This window comes from Caloenas nicobarica, chromosome 1, assembly GCF_036013445.1.
Source record: "Caloenas nicobarica isolate bCalNic1 chromosome 1, bCalNic1.hap1, whole genome shotgun sequence".
Classification (NCBI taxonomy): domain Eukaryota; kingdom Metazoa; phylum Chordata; class Aves; order Columbiformes; family Columbidae; genus Caloenas; species Caloenas nicobarica.
In genome coordinates, this window is record NC_088245.1 from 71960163 (window position 1) to 71980185 (window position 20023).

Genomic DNA, 20023 nt, shown 5'->3' on the forward strand with positions numbered 1-20023 from the left:
CTTAAGAGTAAACACATATGTGCTTAAGGTACCCTCATTCCTTATGAATACCTAAATCCAACTACACGTTGCCACAGACAGTCCAAGCCTCTCCCCTGCCTTCCTGTCTGCTGTTACCAGCGTTTGACGGCCACATCACGAGCTGAACTGCCACAGGAAGGAGTTACATTTTCAGCCAGAAGGTGTGTTTTTCTGGTTATTGCTGCCAGATCTGGGGGCTGGTTTTTGTGCAGGAAATGGTGACAGTTGCCTGTGGGTTTTCAGTCAGACCAGTTGCTTTACCTGATTTGCTGTAGCTATGTATAAGGACTAACAGTAGCATATGGGAAGTCATCAGATCATGTGGCACATAGAGAAACCATCCCTTTTGGCAGAGTCAGCAGCGACTTTGATTGGCTCAGGTCAATCATGAAACTGCACCCTTTAAGTAAATGCCTCTTTTAGAAGCTAAAGCTAGGGAAGATTAACCCTGCTCTTAAATGTCTTTGGGTTAAAGCCACAAATCAGAACTCATGAGACAGAAGCTTCTTTGCTTGCTTTCTGCTGACAGGCTGTGTGTGGAGCTTGACAGAGGTCAATTAAATCTTGCTTCAGGAACATCTCTAAGCAGGTATTTTATTTAAAGCATGTTTGTTGTGAGTGGAACTCACTGCCAAGTTTCATTTTAGGTTGGCTTTTGACACACTGGGTCTGGAAGCAGTAAAACTGTTTTGTCTTTCATTAAAATATGGAATATAATATTAATTTATTCAACAGAAGGAGTAGACTGAAATTATGATTCATCTAGATATTTAAATAGTTGTCCTGAAGAAAGTATATCAAGTTCTGATATGTATCTTTCACATCTCTCAATTAAAGCAGGTGCATATCACCTTCACTGAATCAGACTCTTAATCACACCAGGCCTCCACTATGCCATTGACACCTTTGGTTGGAAGCTACATATTAGTATTGTTTATAGCACTGCATCTTTTTAAATCCTTTTGCTGCCAGTCGCTTAGTGTCTTCACTATTACCAATCGCAATAATTCCTGCAACCTAAGGCACCCCTCCAGGATGTGCCTGATGTGCTTGGAAGTGCTTATCTGACTAAGGTTTGTTCAGTGAGTGACCTCTTGCACACAGAAACTTCCTTGCACTGAGCACTGCCCATCAGTGACAAGAGAGTGAAAGCCAAGATATGTATAAAAAGACCAGGAAAACTACCAGCCCTCAGGAGCACAGAGATACGTAATAGGGTTATTCCTCTGTTTCCCTTCTCCAGCTTCCTAAGTCAGATATTATTTATCAAAGCACTGCCAGTTATCAGTAGTGTAGCATAAAGAATGCAGTATAACCTGGAGATATTTTTTTTGGTTGTTTTTTAGGTATTAAACAGGGCAGGTCCCTAGATAAACCCCTAGAGAATTCTACTTATAACTGGACTCCAAGCAGAGTTTGAACCATTTAACCCTTGCAGTCTGTCTGTCTGGCCAGGTTTTTTTTTCCCGTCTTGACTGTAACACACCAATCTGGATGTTGGAGTACTGTTGGAGACTACGCTGAAAGCTGTGCTAATGCAAATGATATCCATGGCTTTCCCCTCATCCACAAATTCAATCATGTTATCACAGAGCACAACCAGGATGCTCAAGCCAAGGATAGCATGGGTAAATCCATGCTGACCATTCTCAGTCACCTTCTTCTCCTTCTTGTATCAAGAAATCTGTTCCGAGAAATCTGTTCCAAGAAACCAAGGATAGGAGGGAAATTGCCTGGTCTGCAGCTACCTGAATTGTCTCTGTTGATCTTTCTGATGATGGGTGCAACATTTGCCTTTCTCCAGCCATAAGTGTCCTCTATAATCTCTAGAAAGCCTGGAGGCTTCTCAAATAAATGAAATATATAGGTTTTCATATTCTCTTTGCCCCTCTGGCAAAGAAATTTGCTGTAAAACATACATACATACACACCTTTAATGAAGTCACCTTCCTGGAAATCATAGCAAGGACAACAGCTTGGGAACTGCCCACATACAACAGGGAGTCAAACATTAGGGAGACAGTGTGTCTTTAAGCATGGTTACAACACAGTAAGTAACAGAGCAGATTTTTAAAAAGGTTATGTCCTTCATGCAAGCATCTTCCTCAAAAAGAAATCTACACATAGAAGTGTTTTTTCCTGCTCCACTGTTGAAAATTTTGTCACATTTTGTATTAAAATGCCCTTTTCAGACAGCACTCAAATTATTTGTGGTTGGATAGTTCAGGTGGTTAATTCCTTGGGTGTGGGTGCACATGTAATGCCAGAATTAGTACAGCTGTATTCACCTGGTCTTCTGAAACATGACCTTACCACTTGGTTAAGGAGTAGTCACTGCAGAAAGCAGTATGATAAAACCTTTTGTTATCTTACTGCACCTCTATAGCGTGTTTTTACAACCTAGTTTACACTTAAATACCTTCAATAGTAAGTGAAGTACTTTTAAAAAGGTTTGAAGAGGTCAGACTGAGATGTGTTACAGGCAGGATTATGAAGCTTTCAAGTGAGGAATCTAACTACATGCTTACAGTCTGTGTTACCAGTTTTGATGCATCTGTCATTAAAAAAATGCTAGTTTAAACTTGAGACGAGTACAGAGCCCTCTGGACACCTGATTTTTCAGGATGCTTTCAGTATCAAAGAGAACCTGTATAACTTAGTTCTTGCTTGATCTGAAGGGGAAGTTTTCAATGAAATGAAAAAAAAAAAAGTCACCAGAATAGAAAATTTCACTGTAATTTTGAGTTCTAGTTCTGCAATTTAAAAAATAAAAATCTGAAATAATTTTCAAAATAAATATATCCTTCTGAATAAAAAATGTGAATTGCTATTTTAGAAGAGAATTTTAGAAGAGATCATCCCAAAATATTTCAGGGTGAGGTTTTTTTGGTGGTGTTGTTTTAGTTTGGATTTGGGTTTTCTTGGGTTTTGTTTGTTTACTGTTGTTGGTTTGTTGGGGCTTTGTGTGTGTGTATGTGTGCTTGTTTTGTTCTCCTTTTTAGGGCCCTTGTGTAGGGAGCTCCACCAAAGCAAACCAGTTAATTCAATACAAAAGTGCATTTCACTTGTCCTTACCCATGTTTTCTTTGACAAAAAATATTTTGGTAGGATTTTTTTCCTTCCCTAATAGGAAGATTTTGACTGTTCATCATAAAAATTTGATTATACATATGAAATATTTGTAGTATTACACAAACATAATGCTTAGTAATGCTCAGCTTGGAGCCAGATTGAGGCTTCTGTTTTGGTGAGCTCAGCAGCAGTAAGAAGGCTTGAAAACAGAGTTTAGAGGTTTGCAGAGACCAAATCAAAATAAGAGACCATGCCGCTAAACTAAGCTCTTGAACCCCACTTTTAAGACAAAATGGCAACAAATGGAGACAACTAGCAGAGTAGACAAGAGAGGTGAGAAGAAAACACATGATAATGCAGACCAAATGTACACACATAGTTAGCAAGTATCAAAGGTTTGTTTGGTTTTTAAACAACATGTTATTGTTTGTTTATGTTATTATTAATTGCTATTTATACTGCAGCAGTGCCCAGAAGTTCCATCTGGCCACAGCAAGCTCAGTCCCTGCCTTTAAACCTTGGTGCAAGCAAACACAGACAAATGCAAGTTACTGGAATCAGTAATTTATCTTCTCAAATGCACACCTCCAGCAGACTGGGAGAAAAATGATAACCGTATGATAATTATAGATTTTTGATAAATTCTGCCATTCTAGTGACCAAACGTGTTTCTTTTTATCACATTTATAACTTGTTGTGTGTTGCAGTGATGCACCTGCCTTAGTCTGAGTCCAGGACCTTCATCCTTTGTTATTTCCTCTTGTGCATCAGCTGTCGCTCTGCTGTTCTCCCATTCTATGTTTTTATAATTCTGTACTCTTTTAAGTATTTCTGTGTGCTGACATTGTGGGAGCAGATTAACACTGGCATCAGCTGCCTTCCCAGCTCTGACTTTTCCTTACTGTACCTAATGCTAAATGGGTTACCAGTTCTCCAAGCTCAAGTTTTTGACCCTACCAATTCATTTTTTGGCACACCTGAACTCTTCCACTACCACTGCTCATCACATGCCTCCTGGGATATTTTAGGAACTGATCAGCAAATTAGTTACTTAATCCCAAAGCTTAATCATACTAAATTTTCTCTTTCATATGAAACACTTGGCAAAACTCAGTTCAGTCTGTATCAATGCAAGACAAGATTCTGTTAACTCTTCAGTGGCACCTGCTTCGACGCAGCCTCCTTGAGTTTAGGATAAAACAGACCCAAACTACAGCACAAGACTAACACAGCAGTAAAAGAAGCACCAACTTTCTTAAAAAAAAAAAAAAAAGAATAGTGCAAGGCTTATAAAATATTTGGAATCTCAAGATCAAGATTCTTCTTCAGGTACCTCAGGATCACAGCCTCCACCAGCTCAATCCACATTAGTAACCCCAGTAGCTGCCCGGTCATTGTAGACTCGCTTATAAGCCACTGTTACTTTGCTTGCTGCAGATTTGCAGGTATTTTAACTTTCTTTGGTTAGGTGACATAAACACACAGGACCATAAAACCACAGGAAATCACATAACTCCATCTCAATAGAAGTACAGGTACAAGCTGTGACAGCCAGGCAGGAACAGAGATGCATGAAACCCTGTCAAACTGACATGGGGTGCCACCTGGCATGGTGTGACACTAGGTGCTGCCACATAGGAAAACATTCAATCCCAAAGGTACACCTTGAAAGCAGTGAACTTACAGTTAGGATTTTTAAAGTGGAAGCTTATAGTAACTAAACAAATATAGGATCAAAAATCAGTCTAATAATAATTTTCAACAGAGTGCATGAGGCATGCTTTGATTTTAAAAATACTTATCTAGACCAGTAACCCTTTCCCTGTGCCAGCTCCAGATCAAACACAAGTCTGGTCACAAACAACAGGCTCTGGACAGCCACCTCCATGTTCCAGAGTGTGGCAGTGAATCATCCCTATTCACAGAATTAACAGTTTCCCTCCGCAAAATCAGACCAGCTCACTCTGAACGTTTAGCTGCATCAGCCAGTTGCTGTTTCTAATCACATCGTCATTCACATTTAACTATGAATGGAAGAGCTGCTTTGCCACAGCAGATTCTGTTTCAAGAAGCAAAATTAATTTACAACAGGCTAACACTAATAATACTCCCACCCTCAGGTCCCTTAAAAGAAAACAAAAGGCCTAATACTGGTCCCCAGAAAATTGCCAAAACCCGATTTTCACACTTGGGTTTCTTGGCACAATTCAGACATTTTGATTTGTATGTGCAATGATGTGACTGAGAACTTGACTTTTTATTTTTTTTAAGCATTACCTCTAATACATTTGGCAGTCCTAATGGGTTTGGTAAATGAAATAAAAACAATAAACTGGATTTTCTAGGGTAAACTGCCCTCAAATGTGATCTTCAGCCAACCTTTAAACTGTCTGATCTCCCAGAGGATCAATTTTAGGGTCAATTTTCTGGTACCTAATGTAGCAGTCAGTATCTGTACGAATGGCCTTATAAGCGCCTTCTGGCAATCATGGCATTCTGCTATCCAGGGCTACCTTGAATTTGTTTTCACTCTTCCAGTCATAGTTCAATGCCAGGGACTGGGAGAAGGAAAATGCATGAGCCAGTGACTCTTCTTTGCAGGCAGGTCACCTAGAAGATCAAATGCTCTGAACTGTGCATACCAAGATGTACCACTGTGTCACAAGTGGGAGCTCTCTCTTAGAGGTCCTAAGGCTCAGAGTATTCTCCTCCATCTCCCCAGTATTTTAACAACTTTGTAGAGAGTATTATCCAGTGATCAGGTCTGAGGATTTTGACTGGGAAATCAAAACAGATAGTCAGCTGCCAGATAAGAAAAAACACAGGTAAGGAAGTCTAGGGTTAGATTTTGGAAAACAGAAGAGCTTTCTTTAAGAAAAAATGGAAAAAATCACTGAGGATAGAATGTAATAAAATCAGACATGAAGGATGAAATGTGGATTAACTATATATTGTTGAATGACCAAACAGCAAGTTCTGCTCTTTGGGTGTTCACTGACAGCTCCATTACTGACTCATTTAAGAAAAGGATAAGCCTCCATTCTTAACTGTGGTTTGCAGACCAACAGAGGTTGCCTGAGGTTAGGTGTCCTTTTTCAGCCCCAATTCAAAGCAAAGAACCCAAGCCTGTGTAGGAGCTCTGGTACACAAGCAGCTCTGTCGGTGTCCAGAGCAGTTCTGAAGTGCAACAGCCCAAAAAGGAATCGTGCCAACTCGCACACGTCAAGAGCCGAGTCACAGGCTCCAGCAAAATGACAAACACTGTTTAAAAACATGTTTGCTGAAGGCCTTGTTGGTGAACGGGTCACTTGGCAAAATTGTGAACATAAAGCATGCTGCGCAGCTGCCTAAAAGCTCAGCTGTCCTGAGCGTCTGAGCAAAACTGGGATACAGAAGAAATCGGAGGGTTACATAGATGCGCAACAGGACTTCTCTAATGATGTTGTTTCATGGCCTTGGTGCCAGCAAAAGCTGCTGGGAAATAGCCCTGTTTTCTGCTACTGATTTAAACTCTTGAGCCCGTGGAGTAGAACTTTTCTCTTTAATGTTCTTTGTACTTTTCATGTCCTCTTTGAAAATGTAATGTTGAACTATTCACCACCACTCTTCCCTGTGCTACGTTTCTTCCATAGCTCTAATGCACACTCTCTCACTTCCTTGACTTTAACCACTTGGGATATGCAGACAGCAGCGGCGGTGATGCTGAAAGCTTTCTGTTGGCAAGGAGATCAACATCCAAAAAGAGACAATTTTGTAGATAGAGAGAAGTCTGACTAGCATAAAAGTGAATTTTGGTGGATTAGAGAATCTAAATCTTCCCTTTACTCACTTGCAAAAATCTAATTTAGGATACAACTTCTATTTCCAGCTTGATGCACAAGGTCAAGTTCAGATGCAATCTGAAGAGGCAAAAGAAGTGGATGAGAGTCAGCAGTACCAATAAAACCATTGCTTCTTGGTTTTCGTAGCTTCCAAACCCAGAAACTGTCTAGTTTGCTTATCCTCCAAGGCTTTTAGGATGGAGTTAGACAGTGTTGGCATCCCAGATATAGAAGAGTGATTAACTGCATTTGCATTCCTGTATCAAGCTCTTCTTGCCAGGTTTAAATCACTATCCTCTGAAGTTGAAATATCGGCAGTCAAATAAAACTCATACGGGCATTTTTTCTGTAAGAACCAAAATTATCCAGAGCAAAAATAAAATCCAACACAATGATATATAGTTGAAATGACAACCATAAATTACTTATTTGGGTCCATCACATTTTTGAAATCCACCCTTCATGAAATACTCAACCAAAGCTAGATGAAGATACCAAGAGAAATTCTACTGATTTCAGGAACAGGGCATTGGCTGCAAACCAGAAAGCACGTATGCATGAATGCAAATTCAAACAATGTTGTGGAGATCCTTTCAAGTTGTGACTCAATTGCAGTCTTAGTTTGCTAACTCCATGATTAGATTCCCTCTTTCTTCTGTAAGACATATTTGCACATTAAAGAAAAAATATTGTGAAGTAGATACAGGCTACAAGTGTCCCAAAATATCACTGCTTATGGAGAACTAAAAATGCATTTCATTTTACATATGGTAGCAAATGCAGCCTGACTGCAACCTCTAGGCTGTTACTGACAAGAGAAAAATCTTACTTCTGATGTTTTTTTAAATTGCATCGTTCTAAATGTACTGCTTGCTCATTTGCTTCAAGGGCTGAACTTTCTTTATTTTGTCATTTATCAGCTGGCAGAATTCTTTACTGCAGACATCAGCATTAACACATAAATCCCTTGGCATATCCATCATTAAATAAAACAAAAATGGCTAGCTTGAAAGAGTGTACCTTTATCCATATATGTGCATTTGTGTGTATACAGATGTGTATCTAGTAATTGGACTGCAGAGCACAGTTTTGTGTTTACTACATATGTAGCTTGCTCCTGCTGTTCCTTGTATAAAATCAGGTCCCTGACCATCAGAGTTCTCAAAGAAATGCATAAAATTAACTATTATATCCTTACAAATTTAGCAGAATACTTGAATATTTTTATTTAGACTTGTGTGTAAGTCTCTTGTCAGATATCTAATGTGAAACTGAGAGATTTATCCTTTCTTTTTATCTTTTTTTTTTTCCTTTATTTCATTAGCAACACATGCATTAGCATATAATTGGCTAGAGGGATTTTTCCAGAATGTTTATATTTGAGGCACTGTGTTCTGCTCTGGAAGTATCATTGTTTAGATCATGATCTACTTAACATCATGAAGCGATTTGAAGCGAAAAAAACAACCAACCAAAAAACCCTTTTGAAATCTAATTATTCCAGTCTAGGCCAAGGAACAGATGTATGAAACCAAGAAATAAAGATACAAATGAAGGCCAGCTTTTACATATCATTCTGCAAGTGGTAGGTATTTATATAGAATGACACGCAAGACAGAAACCATTAACTCCCTTTCTCTTGCAGCTGAGCAAGTAGGTGTATAGAAAGCTGACCTCCAGGCAGAGATCTTGCTTGACCCTTTGCACAAGACATTTTCTGTGCATGCACCCAGCAAAGATCACATGCAGCTTGTGATAAGAGACTGGTGAGAGAGATAGAGTTCCTGCACAGCAGAGTGGCAAAGCAGCGCTCTGCTGAGATGGCAGCTGCTGCCAAGCAGGTGGCCTTGGTGGCAGTGATGGTGGGCCACCATACTTCAATGCTAGGTTTGTCTTGCAAGTGCTGGAGCACCTGGACAAGCATCAGTGTCACTGTCGTTCTGCTGGTCCCAGTGGATGTGCCACATCAACACCTCTAACAGCTGTTTAGAATGAAAGATGAGGAAACTTACTTATCAGGTTTTGACACCAGAACATTTTAGTTCATAAAATGAAAGAAGCACTCTTGAAATGAAATCTGAAGCACTTTTGGCTTCAATAAATTACTCATTTGAGAATAATTCACCTTGCTTCTATAGTTTCATTTAGCACTATGTCCTTGTTTTTAATTTAGTATCTTATGTCAATTAAACAATCTTAATTTCATTGTGATTTATTGTGTAACTATTGCAAATAATGTATAACCGGAGTAAACTGAAAATTGCAGTCTATTTAAAAAAAACAAAGAAACACAAGTTGACTTTACTACGGCAAATACCCCCAGGAGCTGAAGTACCAGAGACAGTTCTCAAAGCTGGAGCATTAAGCTGTGAACACTCCTTGGCAGTGACAAAACTGAGGTTTGTATTCTGCACCACCTAGCAGAGCTTGTGACCGGTAGACAAACGGCAGAACCCAAAGCTCGTCTGTATTTCAGCAGTATCACTTGTTGTAAAAAAAAGACAACGCATCACACAATTAGGTCATAATGCTTCCTAGAGCTTCTAGATACTGTGAGTTCTGCTTTTAAGGGACAACATCAGCAGGAAACATTTTGATAACATCAGAGCACTGCATCTGCAAGTGCCTAGACTGTGACGTTTCACAGAGAGATTCAAGCAGGAGTACAAGGTGAAGCCATGTAATAAGAAACCCAGCTTCTCCCAGTGGGAAATGCCCTTGTGAAGGGTCTGGAGCACAAATCTTATGAGGAAGGGTTGAGTCTCCCTCCTCTGGGGTTCAAAATCCAGCTGGACATGGTCCTGGGAAACTGTCTCTATCTGACCTGCTCTGAGCAGGAGGTTGGACTAGACAATCTCCAGAGGTCCCTGCCAACCTCAGCAATTCCGTGATCCTGTGAAAAGGGGCGGAGATAGGAATGTGCAAACAAGTTAGAAAGGGAAGAGACTTGCATTTTCAAGCTTATAAAAAACTAGCTGAAACTGCAGTGAATAGAATTATTATTTTTTATATAATAAAGGACATTAGAGAGGTTTTGTCATATTCCCTATTGATTAAAATAAGAGATGAAATTTCCTGGGAATAGCTACTGTACTATGACAGTATCTAAGACTAATCTTAATTAGACGACAAGAAAGAGACTTTATTTTCCCCTGAAAATGGAGAACAGTACCTCTTTCAGACTCCTGATATTGGTGGCTGGGGGGAGCAAAGAATTACTCAGGCCACGGGGATGTCTACATGATGTCATGACACAGGCAGACAGCAAGAGGGAAATGAACAATTCAACTGGCCAAAGGAAGAAGAAAGAGTTTAGAACTTGTTCTGCAAAATAAAATATTAGTGCTGCATGCCTTCAAGGAACTGCACAGAAGAGAGAACAGGATGGGCAGTTCTCATACTTAACCTCTTCTGTTCTGCAACACAGTTAAGACTGAGGGGTAGAGAATAACCTCTGTGTAGTTCAATAGATACTGATCAACAAATTACTTTGCCAATTAAATAAATGACCATGGGAAAGAAAAAAAAAAACGAGTAACATCTAAGAGAAAGATTAAAGACTTCTGTTGCAGACTGTCTTAAATGCGGCCTAAAAACTTCTCTCCCATGCTCCTAAAAGCTTAATGAAGATTAACATATTTAGCAAAATTTGGGATAAGCAGGAAAACATTGTCTGATCACCTTGATACAGGAGAAATGAAGAATTGAACAGGGCTATATGACAGGAGCAAGGGTTTTGACTTTAAATCAGGCATAATCCTTTTTATAATTCAAAAGTCATGGTGTTGATACACTCGGATGGGCTCTTTGATCACCCAGACTACTTCTGTCCTTTCTGCTCGTGACTTTACCAGGCTTTTCATTCAGATTGAAAGACTTTTTGGACAAAGATCTGTGCTTGCATAACTATGGCTCCTGAATGTGAACATCAGGCAAATAAAATTTATCATATATCAATACCAGAAAAGAAGGTTTCCCCTTCTCCCTTTTTACAAAATCTTTTTTTTTTTTTTTTTTCCCCAAATGTTTTCTCTGGTAGCCTCTGCAGACCTGCTGTCTTCTTTTTTTTCCTCTACTTTTTTCTTCAGGATCTCTTCCTGTTTTCATATTACTGCAGCCTTTTATTAGTCCTTTCATCTTCTGAATCAGTACAGTTTATCCTCCATTACTAAGATTTCCACTGGTGTCACCATTACGTCATAATCTTATTCCCTTACTCTGCTGTTCCTGACCCATTTCACTCTCTCTCTCTGCCATCTTTGAACTTAGCTGACATCTCTCCTTTTGGTGGTCTTGATGTTCATTGTAACGTCTCATAACCAAAACATAAGTCCTTTATTCAGTAATATCACTAACTCATTATTTAACTGCTTCTTCTCTCTGTCTCTGGATGTCTAATTTGTATCATAATCCAGTCACCCACATTTTCTCTCCAGCTTACTTAAAAAAATGAGGACTCATCTTGTGTGAATGGTGTATAGATATGTTCCCACATTTTTTTCATGCCTGCTTTTATGTGTACATAGACTATTACAGAACCAATTTATGGTCCTAAAAAGGGGGACATAGACACAGCAAAGCATTTTCAACTGTGCAAGTGTTTTCGAAATGACTGTTGATCTGAGGTGCTCCATTTTTAACGTTTCTAAATTAAAGTATCCCAAAGGGAATCAGTCTGCAAAAGGGCACCAAGATGAATCAGGCTCACCAGACACATTGGAAACTTTTAGCAAAGAAATACATTATATACAGAAAAGTATAGTTATTATTTCTAATACTGCCATTAGTCATGTATAAATGTAAATGAACACACACAGCAAAGGAGATTTAGTGTTGTTCTAAATCCATAACTCTGAATGCATCGATAATCAACTTACTCAGTGTGTGGAGAAATTCTAAATTACTGTGCAGCATCCATGTATACTAAGTAGTGACTGAAACTGCACTATGACTATGAAACTCTGCAATAAGCCCATTTTTTCTGGGAATTGCCTCAGTCACGTAAAGACATTCTTTCTTCCTCAGCAGGTTGCAGCCTGAATTTCTCTGACATGCAATGGAGGACACAATTTCAACTACCACCCTTTTTTCCCCATTCCTCTTACTATGGTTTCTCCTCTAACATCTGAGTATGCATTAAAAAAGAAAAAAAAATCCCTGCCATTTCCACCTAGCTGCACTTCCAGGTCTTCTGCAGAATGCAGTCTGTGCTGACAGCCCTGCAAGTGCAAAGGAGAAAGGAGGTGCAGGAAACAAAGTTCTGGTGATGATAATTGATGGGCCTTGGTGCTTTTCGGCTCTCCATTTCAGTTTCTCCATTACCCTTCTGGTAGGCATGCCTTTGCATGCAGAACAGACAAAAGAGTAGGTAGGGTTGCCAGGCCTCCCAGCTTAGCTGAAAGCCTGGTGAGATTCTGCATCCTGAGTCATGGGTTGGATGTCTATCAAATGAGGAGGAGTTGTCGACATATAAGGCTGCAGCTTTGGTGCAGCGCTCAGAAAAGACAAGGACATTGCAAGTTGCTTGTTCCAGATGCCCATGTTCCAGCAGAGCCTAGAGCCAAGGAGCAGTAACAGCAGGACTGCAAACCTCCAACAGCAGAAAGTGACACCAGGGACATGTGAGTGAGTCTTGCGCTCAGGACTAATGGTGGCTTCTTTCTCATCTACTGTGGAAGATTATCTTGCTAGAAGCACCAGCTGTCTTGTTGGCCCTGCCTTGTGCTGTAGGAAGCAGGCTATTAGCTGCTAATATATAAAGCAAAACCTTACCAGATTCTTCAAACAGAAACACAAATTGGAGAAGAGAAAGAAATGAAATGGAACAAGGCAGCAGATGGTGTTAACTTCAGAAAGAGGTACAGAATGTTTCGAGACAGTTGCCTGCATTAGTGTCAATTATGTTACTGCCCTTAAGATTTAGCTCCGCTCTACCACATGGTTTACAAATCATGAGGTCAAGTAAGAAACATTTTCTTTTTCTAATGACAGACTTGTTCCTTTGGTACACAAATACCAGAATTATTTCTGATAATCTACTGACAAAAGTGAGGAATATCTAAATAAATAATAAACCAGAAAACATCAGTTCTATTTCTCTTCAATTAGCCATTTCCAGACGTCTTAATGAATGAGTGGGGTCCTATTCCATCAATCAAAAAAACCTCATTACTCTGATCCAGACCGTGGTCCATGCACTGTGACAGTGGGCACAGGAGATTTAGGGGATGCTGTTCCAGAGGAAGTGTCACTGCACTGGTTTGGCATGGAGAACCTTTACTGCTTGTGGTGATAAGCAAGACCCACGAGTAAGGGAGTGGAGAAAGGGATAGTCAAGAGTGGTGGAAAAAGAGAAATCTGGCATGATTTAGGGAAATTTATGAGGCTAACAGAGCGTCTTGCTGTATATTTGCTGACGAGCATAGCACACTTGACAAATACTGAAGAGGCAAATGTGTCTGATAATATTGGAATTCTGTTGTTTTCAGTGGTCAGTCCCATCATCATATGTAGTTTCAGACAAAGCTTTGCAGGGAAGAGAAGAAAGTCTATCTGTACCATCCACTTTAGTTATAAGGGTTAACCATAAGAGTTAACTTTGTGTGGATATGAAAATGAATTTACAGAATTTCTGGTCATACACAGCAATATCTACTCTCCATTTTCAGTAGCCTCACAGCCTCCCCATTTTCTCTCTGAATTACCGGAGACATTAATGAGAATCTTTTTCACTCCCTACTTTGACTGATCTTTCTAATTAGGAGCACTGAACAAACAGATCTGAGAAACAGCCTGGCAGCAGCAAGCAGCCTTGGTTCACTTCATACAGGGCATGGAAAAAGCTCCGCTCTCCCAGGCACAATGCGAAAACTACAACCAGTGACTCAGCATTAGCCCAGTAACTGCTCTCCAGGGAATCTGAGATAACCCCTCCAAGCATTCCTGCCTATTGCTACACACAGAGAGACCACACAACGAAAAATACTTGAAAAAAATTCCTTACCTCTGATAAGTATACACCTCCCATCCACTAATGAGTAAACAGCACTGTCAAGCTTTGCCTTGTGATCCACATTTATGGACACATCCAGGGTGAAGCAAATACCAATATGTGGGGTTTTTTTGTGTAAGACCTGCACTCTGTGCAATGCAGACATGGCATTTCATTAAGCACAGGGTAATAGGTTGATTTCCTTAGAGATCAGCTGCTGGAAAATAGAACATCTCCTTTCATAAATAGGCAAGGTCACCATGAGCCATACATTCCTCAATGCACACATTCGTTTTGGAGTTGATGCTGAGATAATTGTGTATCTGTTCATTATATGTTTTATATTAATGCAATAAGTCATCTTCATGTAAAACCCATTTTACGAGATCTGAGGAAAAGCAGCATTATATTACACTTCAACGACAGCTGCTCCAGAATGCAGTGGAAGAATTCTAATGTATGCCCACATTGTTTTTTACATTTTACTCTTTCTGTTGGATTCAGAACTTTAAAAATGTTTCTTATCTGGAATTTTTAAAGTGCAAAGACATTTTGCTCCCTCACACTTCATCACCCTTTCATGGCTTAAAATTGCTTTTTTGTTTAGCAGTAGTCGTCTTCCAGAGTATTCACACATACACACTGTGAACAAGACAGTTCACGAAAGTGACAGCTCAGTTTAAACCCTTGTAGATATGACAGAAACCACAAAAATTTCACGGAGATATATGAAGAGAGATCAAAAATGGTAGGCAGTTTCCTTCAAAATATTAAGTACTACCAAAAATTAGGAGTCTCCAGAGGACCTGACTTGAAGAACCTAAGCATTATGCAGTACAACTAATTCCTGTCCATCTGCTTCTCTGCTTTCATTTTATTTCATCCCAAATACTATTTTTATCAGTTTGTTTGGAATATTTAAAAGCTGCCAACCTGTTTTTCTCTATTCCCCTCATTCTTGGGAAACTGCCCTTCTAGGTGTGAAAATGAGAAATTCGAGAGGATAATACTGAGTCAAGGAATAACATAAAAGAAGGAAGAGTTACTTTCAAAGTGAATATATGATTTGCCAATAATGAAGATTGTATAGGGTATAATACAAAAGTAGAAATAAAGTATTTTCTCAAACCAGATACAAATACTGTATTGCATTAAATCCAACAGTCCGTAGGGGAAAAGAATAGTTATGCAGTAGAGATTAGAAATGATATATGTACATGTAAGGAAGATAAGGGATTTTATTCTGAAGTTTCTTGTGCTTACTCAAATATATGCATGCTTCATCAGTGATTATGATCAGGATTGTCAAATGCAAATCATAGAACCATTTCAGCTGGAAAAGAACTTTCAGATCATTGAGTCCAACCGTTAATGCAACACTGCCAAGTGTACCAATAAACCATGCCCCTAAGCACCACATCTACACATTTTCTAAATAGCTCCAGGGCTGGTGACTGAACCACTTCCCCGGGCACCTTTGAAAAGTTGGGTTTCTGCCTTAGAGAAATATTTTTGCTTTATTTTTAAAAGAACAGCATCAAAAAGGCACCTACTTCCTTGAGGCACCTGAGTGAGTTGTGAGAATACCCCTAGAGTTGTTTTCTTTTTGAGGCTGCAGAAACCTAACTTAGAGACTAGTCTCCTTCTTCTGTTCACTTGAAACACATTGAAGCAGGCTGTCAAAGGTTCAAGGAAAGGTGACCAAGTCCTGTTTGCTGTTGGTGTGTCTAAAACTGTTGACACATAGTACATCCGGTACAGCTGCAACAATAAAACAGGTGCCAGGGAACCTCACCTAGAGCTAACACCACCAAACAGTGCTGGCCAACTGAAGATATAAGTAAGTAATATTTATAGAGAAAATGCAAACAAAGCTTATAGAAGCCTCAAAAAGTAGCTCAGTTTGTCATGTTCTGAAGCACGGAATAAATAGATCCATAAATAGTTGTTTTGTTTTGTTGGTTGTTTGTTTTTAAAGAAAAAAAAAAAACATGCAAACACACCGCATTTGAAATTTTGTTGTTTGATGATGAAAACCATACCCACAGTTTTCACTTATGAAAGCTGTAGAAACAGCTAAAAAATGTTAATTGAAAGGAAAAGTAATGAAAAAATGTACACTTGACAGACATACAAAAAGCAGCCAATGTGATGGTTCCCTTTTATATCACTTACAATTTTTTTCTGAACAGGAGAATAACCTACTCTCTTTTGAAAACACACCAAAAAATCAAACTCTGTTGTTGGACATACTGAAGATTTTTCTAGCTTGATGCCTTAAAACTTTTACGAAGAAAAAATGCATGCCTTCCCCCAGATCAACTTGTCCCTAAGTTATATATAGCCCTATTTTACCTTTAACTCCACTAGAAATAGGAGTACTTTTCCAGTCAAGTCTTCTTCAAAGTTTTAGACTAATACTCTAAAGATGTGTTGACCATTCTTGGATTAATTCCAAGTAATTCCTTGTCTACTAGGGCCATCTCTGTCCCTGCCTCTCATTTCACATCAGCTATGTACTAATTCCCACTAACAGGAAGCATTCGCCTGAACTCTGGCACTGGTGGAGTCTGATCTAGTTCATGTGCTCACCACTGCCCTAAGCTCCCAAGGACCTAGAGGTCCTCAGACCAAGTCCACTCTATATAAATAGTCTAGCAGTGCCTCCATACAAGTCTTTACATTCAACACAGCAAAGGGCTTTGACATCCTTCTCGACACTGAAGATCAGATTTTCCTCATTGGAACAGCAAGCTAAAAGCTCAACAGAAACAAGTAACATGGGTGGAGATCGTATAGGTCTGTTCTTCAACTCACAGAGCTGACTTAGCTTTTCTGTTCTCCTGCAAGCAACTTTGGAAAACATATTTTCCAAATACAACAGTATTTTATAATTTCATAAGTAAGGCGGTGTTCTTTTAAGTTCAATTCTAGGGCCAATACTATTTAATAGATTTGTCAAGAATCTGGATGCAGGAGTTGAAGGACCATTAGCAAGGTTGCTGATGATACCAAACTGGGAGATTCTGTTGACTCTCCTGAGGGGCAAGAGGCCTTGCAGAGGGATCCAGATAGATTGGAGCATTTGACAATGATTAATGGGACGAAATTTAACAAGTTGAAATGCTGGCTTCTGCACCTGGGATGGAGTAATGCCAGGCATAAGTATAAACTGGGAGAGGAGCAGCTGGAGAGCAGCCCTGCAGAAAGGCACCTGGGGGTGCTGGTTGACAGGCGGCTCAATATGAGCCAGCAGTGTCCCTGGCAGCCAAGAGGGCAAACGGCACCCTGGGGTGCATCATGCACAGCATAACCAGCTGATAAAAAGAGGTGATTATCCTGCTGTATTCAGCGCTGGTATGACCTCACTTTGAGCATGTGCAGGTCTGGGCCCTACAATTTAAAAAGCATGCAAAGATCTCTGAATGCGTCCAGAGGAGCACAACAAAGCTGGTGGAAGGCCTGAAAGCCATGTCCCATGAGGAGCAGCCAGACACTTTGGGCTTGTCTAGTTTGGAGAAAAGGAGGCTGAGGGGCAACCTCATGGCTCTCCAGAGAATCCTGAGGAGGGGATGTGGAGAGGAGGTGCTAAATTCTTCTCCCTGGTGTGATAGGACATGCAGGAATGGTTCAAAGCTGCACCAGGGGAGGTTTACACTGGACATTAGGAAGCATTTATTTACTGACAGTGTGGTCAAACACTACAACAGGCTTCCTAGATAGGTGGGTGATGCCCCAAATCAGGCAGTGTTTAAGAGGCATTTGGACAATGCCTTTAATAACATGCTTTAACTTTTGGTCAGCCCTGAATTTGTCAGGCAGTTGGACCAGATGATTGCTTTAAGTGCCTTCCAACTGCAACTATTCTATTCTAGTCTAGCCTAGTCTATTCTAACCGGAGCTGACATAAGAAGATGGCAGATGCCCAGCTGTACTGCAGTAAAACACAGCCCACTATACCTTGCTACTACACTTTGTCTTATGAAATGAGTTTAAGGCCCCAAAAAGAGCAAGGATGAGTGTGACCGTCTCACACTCAGTTTTATTTTTGAACACTAATGTTTGAACATTAACTTTTGAAAGTGAGGAAAGGAAAAGAGTTAGTTTAGGAAAGCAAAATGCTTCTCTTGCAAAGAGGAAATTTGCTAGGGTAACATGTTTTTGGAAAAGAATAATTCTCAACAAAAACCAATGCAGAAATGAAGAAAAAAGGATTATATCACCACAGTGCAATATCCTGCATCACCTATCAAAATCAGACAGATTCAGGTTCATTCATGTACAATTTTTTGTTTGTTTTAGACACAACAAAAATATACAGCAGTTACAGCAGAAGATGATATTTTGTTCTTCATGAATTGAGTATAACGGAAGCCCTCTTCTTCACCCAGCTAAATGGATTTCAGATTAAACTCTAGAATAAAATTTAGAAACTTACCTTGCATTTCAACATGTTGGCCACTCTCTCTTGCATTGATTGTCCAGCCTTTGGCCTGACAAGTATATAAACTGCTTTCACCTCAGGGCTGGAGCGCAGAAGCTTTTCCACCAGTACTTTGCCCATGAAACCTGTAGCTCCTGTGATAAGTACGGTCTTTCCATTGTAATAAGCTGAGACTGAAGACATGGTGCTTTCTTGTTCTGCCTTTCCTTTAACTTCCTGCAGCATGTACCTGAGAAGATGCAGAAATAAAGCTTTAAAGGCTTTCGAGTCAAGACATGGATCAGTTATTTGGGAATTGAGATAACATTTCCAAGTCAGCTATGGCAGCTCACATTAGGTCAGTCAATGCCAATTTTAAATATGATTTCTTTTTAAAGCCTTCATTACAAAAATAAAGCCCCCAGATTAAAAACATTAACCTGAGAAGCTTAAAAATAAATCGAGCTCAGCCTTATCCTCCATATTTTACCACAGCTGCACTCAGCAGTCACAGTTTAGAACAAAGCTTTTGCTGTCCAAGACTCCTACCAGTAGATGCTCACTGCTGTGTTGAACAGCATTTATCTCATACACTGTGAATTGGTAACCATGATGATAAGCAGTTATCCCTACAAGACAAAGTAGAAACAGATCTGCTCACAAACACTACAGATACAAATGCTGTGGTTTGCACCTTAATTCCACCACGCCAAGCAGTTCCAGATCTTGTCTGCCATCACTCAGCAATGTGCTCAGTCTTTTCCTGTTGTCTTGGCTTGGAATAAATCCATGAAGAAAGCTCCTCATCATGGAAGATACGGTGCAATGACATTGCTCTGCAAGACTGCAATACCATGGTCCTGTGTGTAGGTCACCACCCCTTTGTTAAGGCCAAAATTCATCCCACTTAAAGGAGCATAGATGTCACATGCTTTCGCTGGAGAGTTTAGGTTGTTTGAACCTTTGGAGATCCATTGACTATACAAGGGGGCTGACATTACTAGGTTCCCACATGAAGTGTCCCAGTTAAGTATTTTAATTAGATACAATGGTGTCAGGCCTACATGTCTCCAGCCATCCCAGTCCAAAGTCTTAAGTTTTTTAAATTACAAACAAGGCTGGAATGAATCCTCCTAGAATAGCCCTTCTCTCAGACTAACTGAAGGAAAAATACCCTCCTATCTTGGAATGCTGCAGATCCAATCATGCACAGACCACTTCTATTGCAAGGAAAAGGCTCATGTAAAATACAAATAGATGTCTTGGAAAAAAAGCCTACTAAATTTGAGACAAAAAGAAACAAGAATAGTAGAATACTGTCAGGTACTCCAGAAAAACTTCTCATCTTGCAGAAGCTTCAGAGACACTGTTGGCCATTTTCAGTTTCTCAACATAAGTCAACTGCATACTAATAAAATGCAAATACACCACAACATAAATACAGCGTTTGCTGCATTTTTGCAGTCTGCCAAGATCCCCTGTTGTCACCAAACCTTTTGCATTTCTGAAACCTAATAAACCATTCAGGGACAGTGAAGCAGCCTAAGTTAGAGCAAAAAACTGCAAGCCTTCATACAGAAACATATAATGAGTCCTTGGCTTGGACCAACACAAATGAACAGCAACAAAGAGTTTAAAGCACTATAAGAGCCCTGGCTACATGTGATAGCAGGTAAAATTCCTTCCACCACATGG

General features: G+C 39.8%; 1 protein-coding gene across 1 annotated transcript in view; it reads right to left on the bottom strand.

The window, feature by feature from the left end:
* The window catches only part of FAR2 (fatty acyl-CoA reductase 2), a 150953-nt gene that overhangs the window by 66578 nt on the left and 64352 nt on the right, over positions 1–20023 (bottom strand). The window contains exon 2 of the mRNA XM_065658393.1: positions 18344–18578. Coding sequence (XP_065514465.1) covers positions 18344–18574 — 231 coding nt within the window. The 5' untranslated portion in view covers positions 18575–18578. The remainder of the gene's footprint in view (positions 1–18343; positions 18579–20023) is intronic.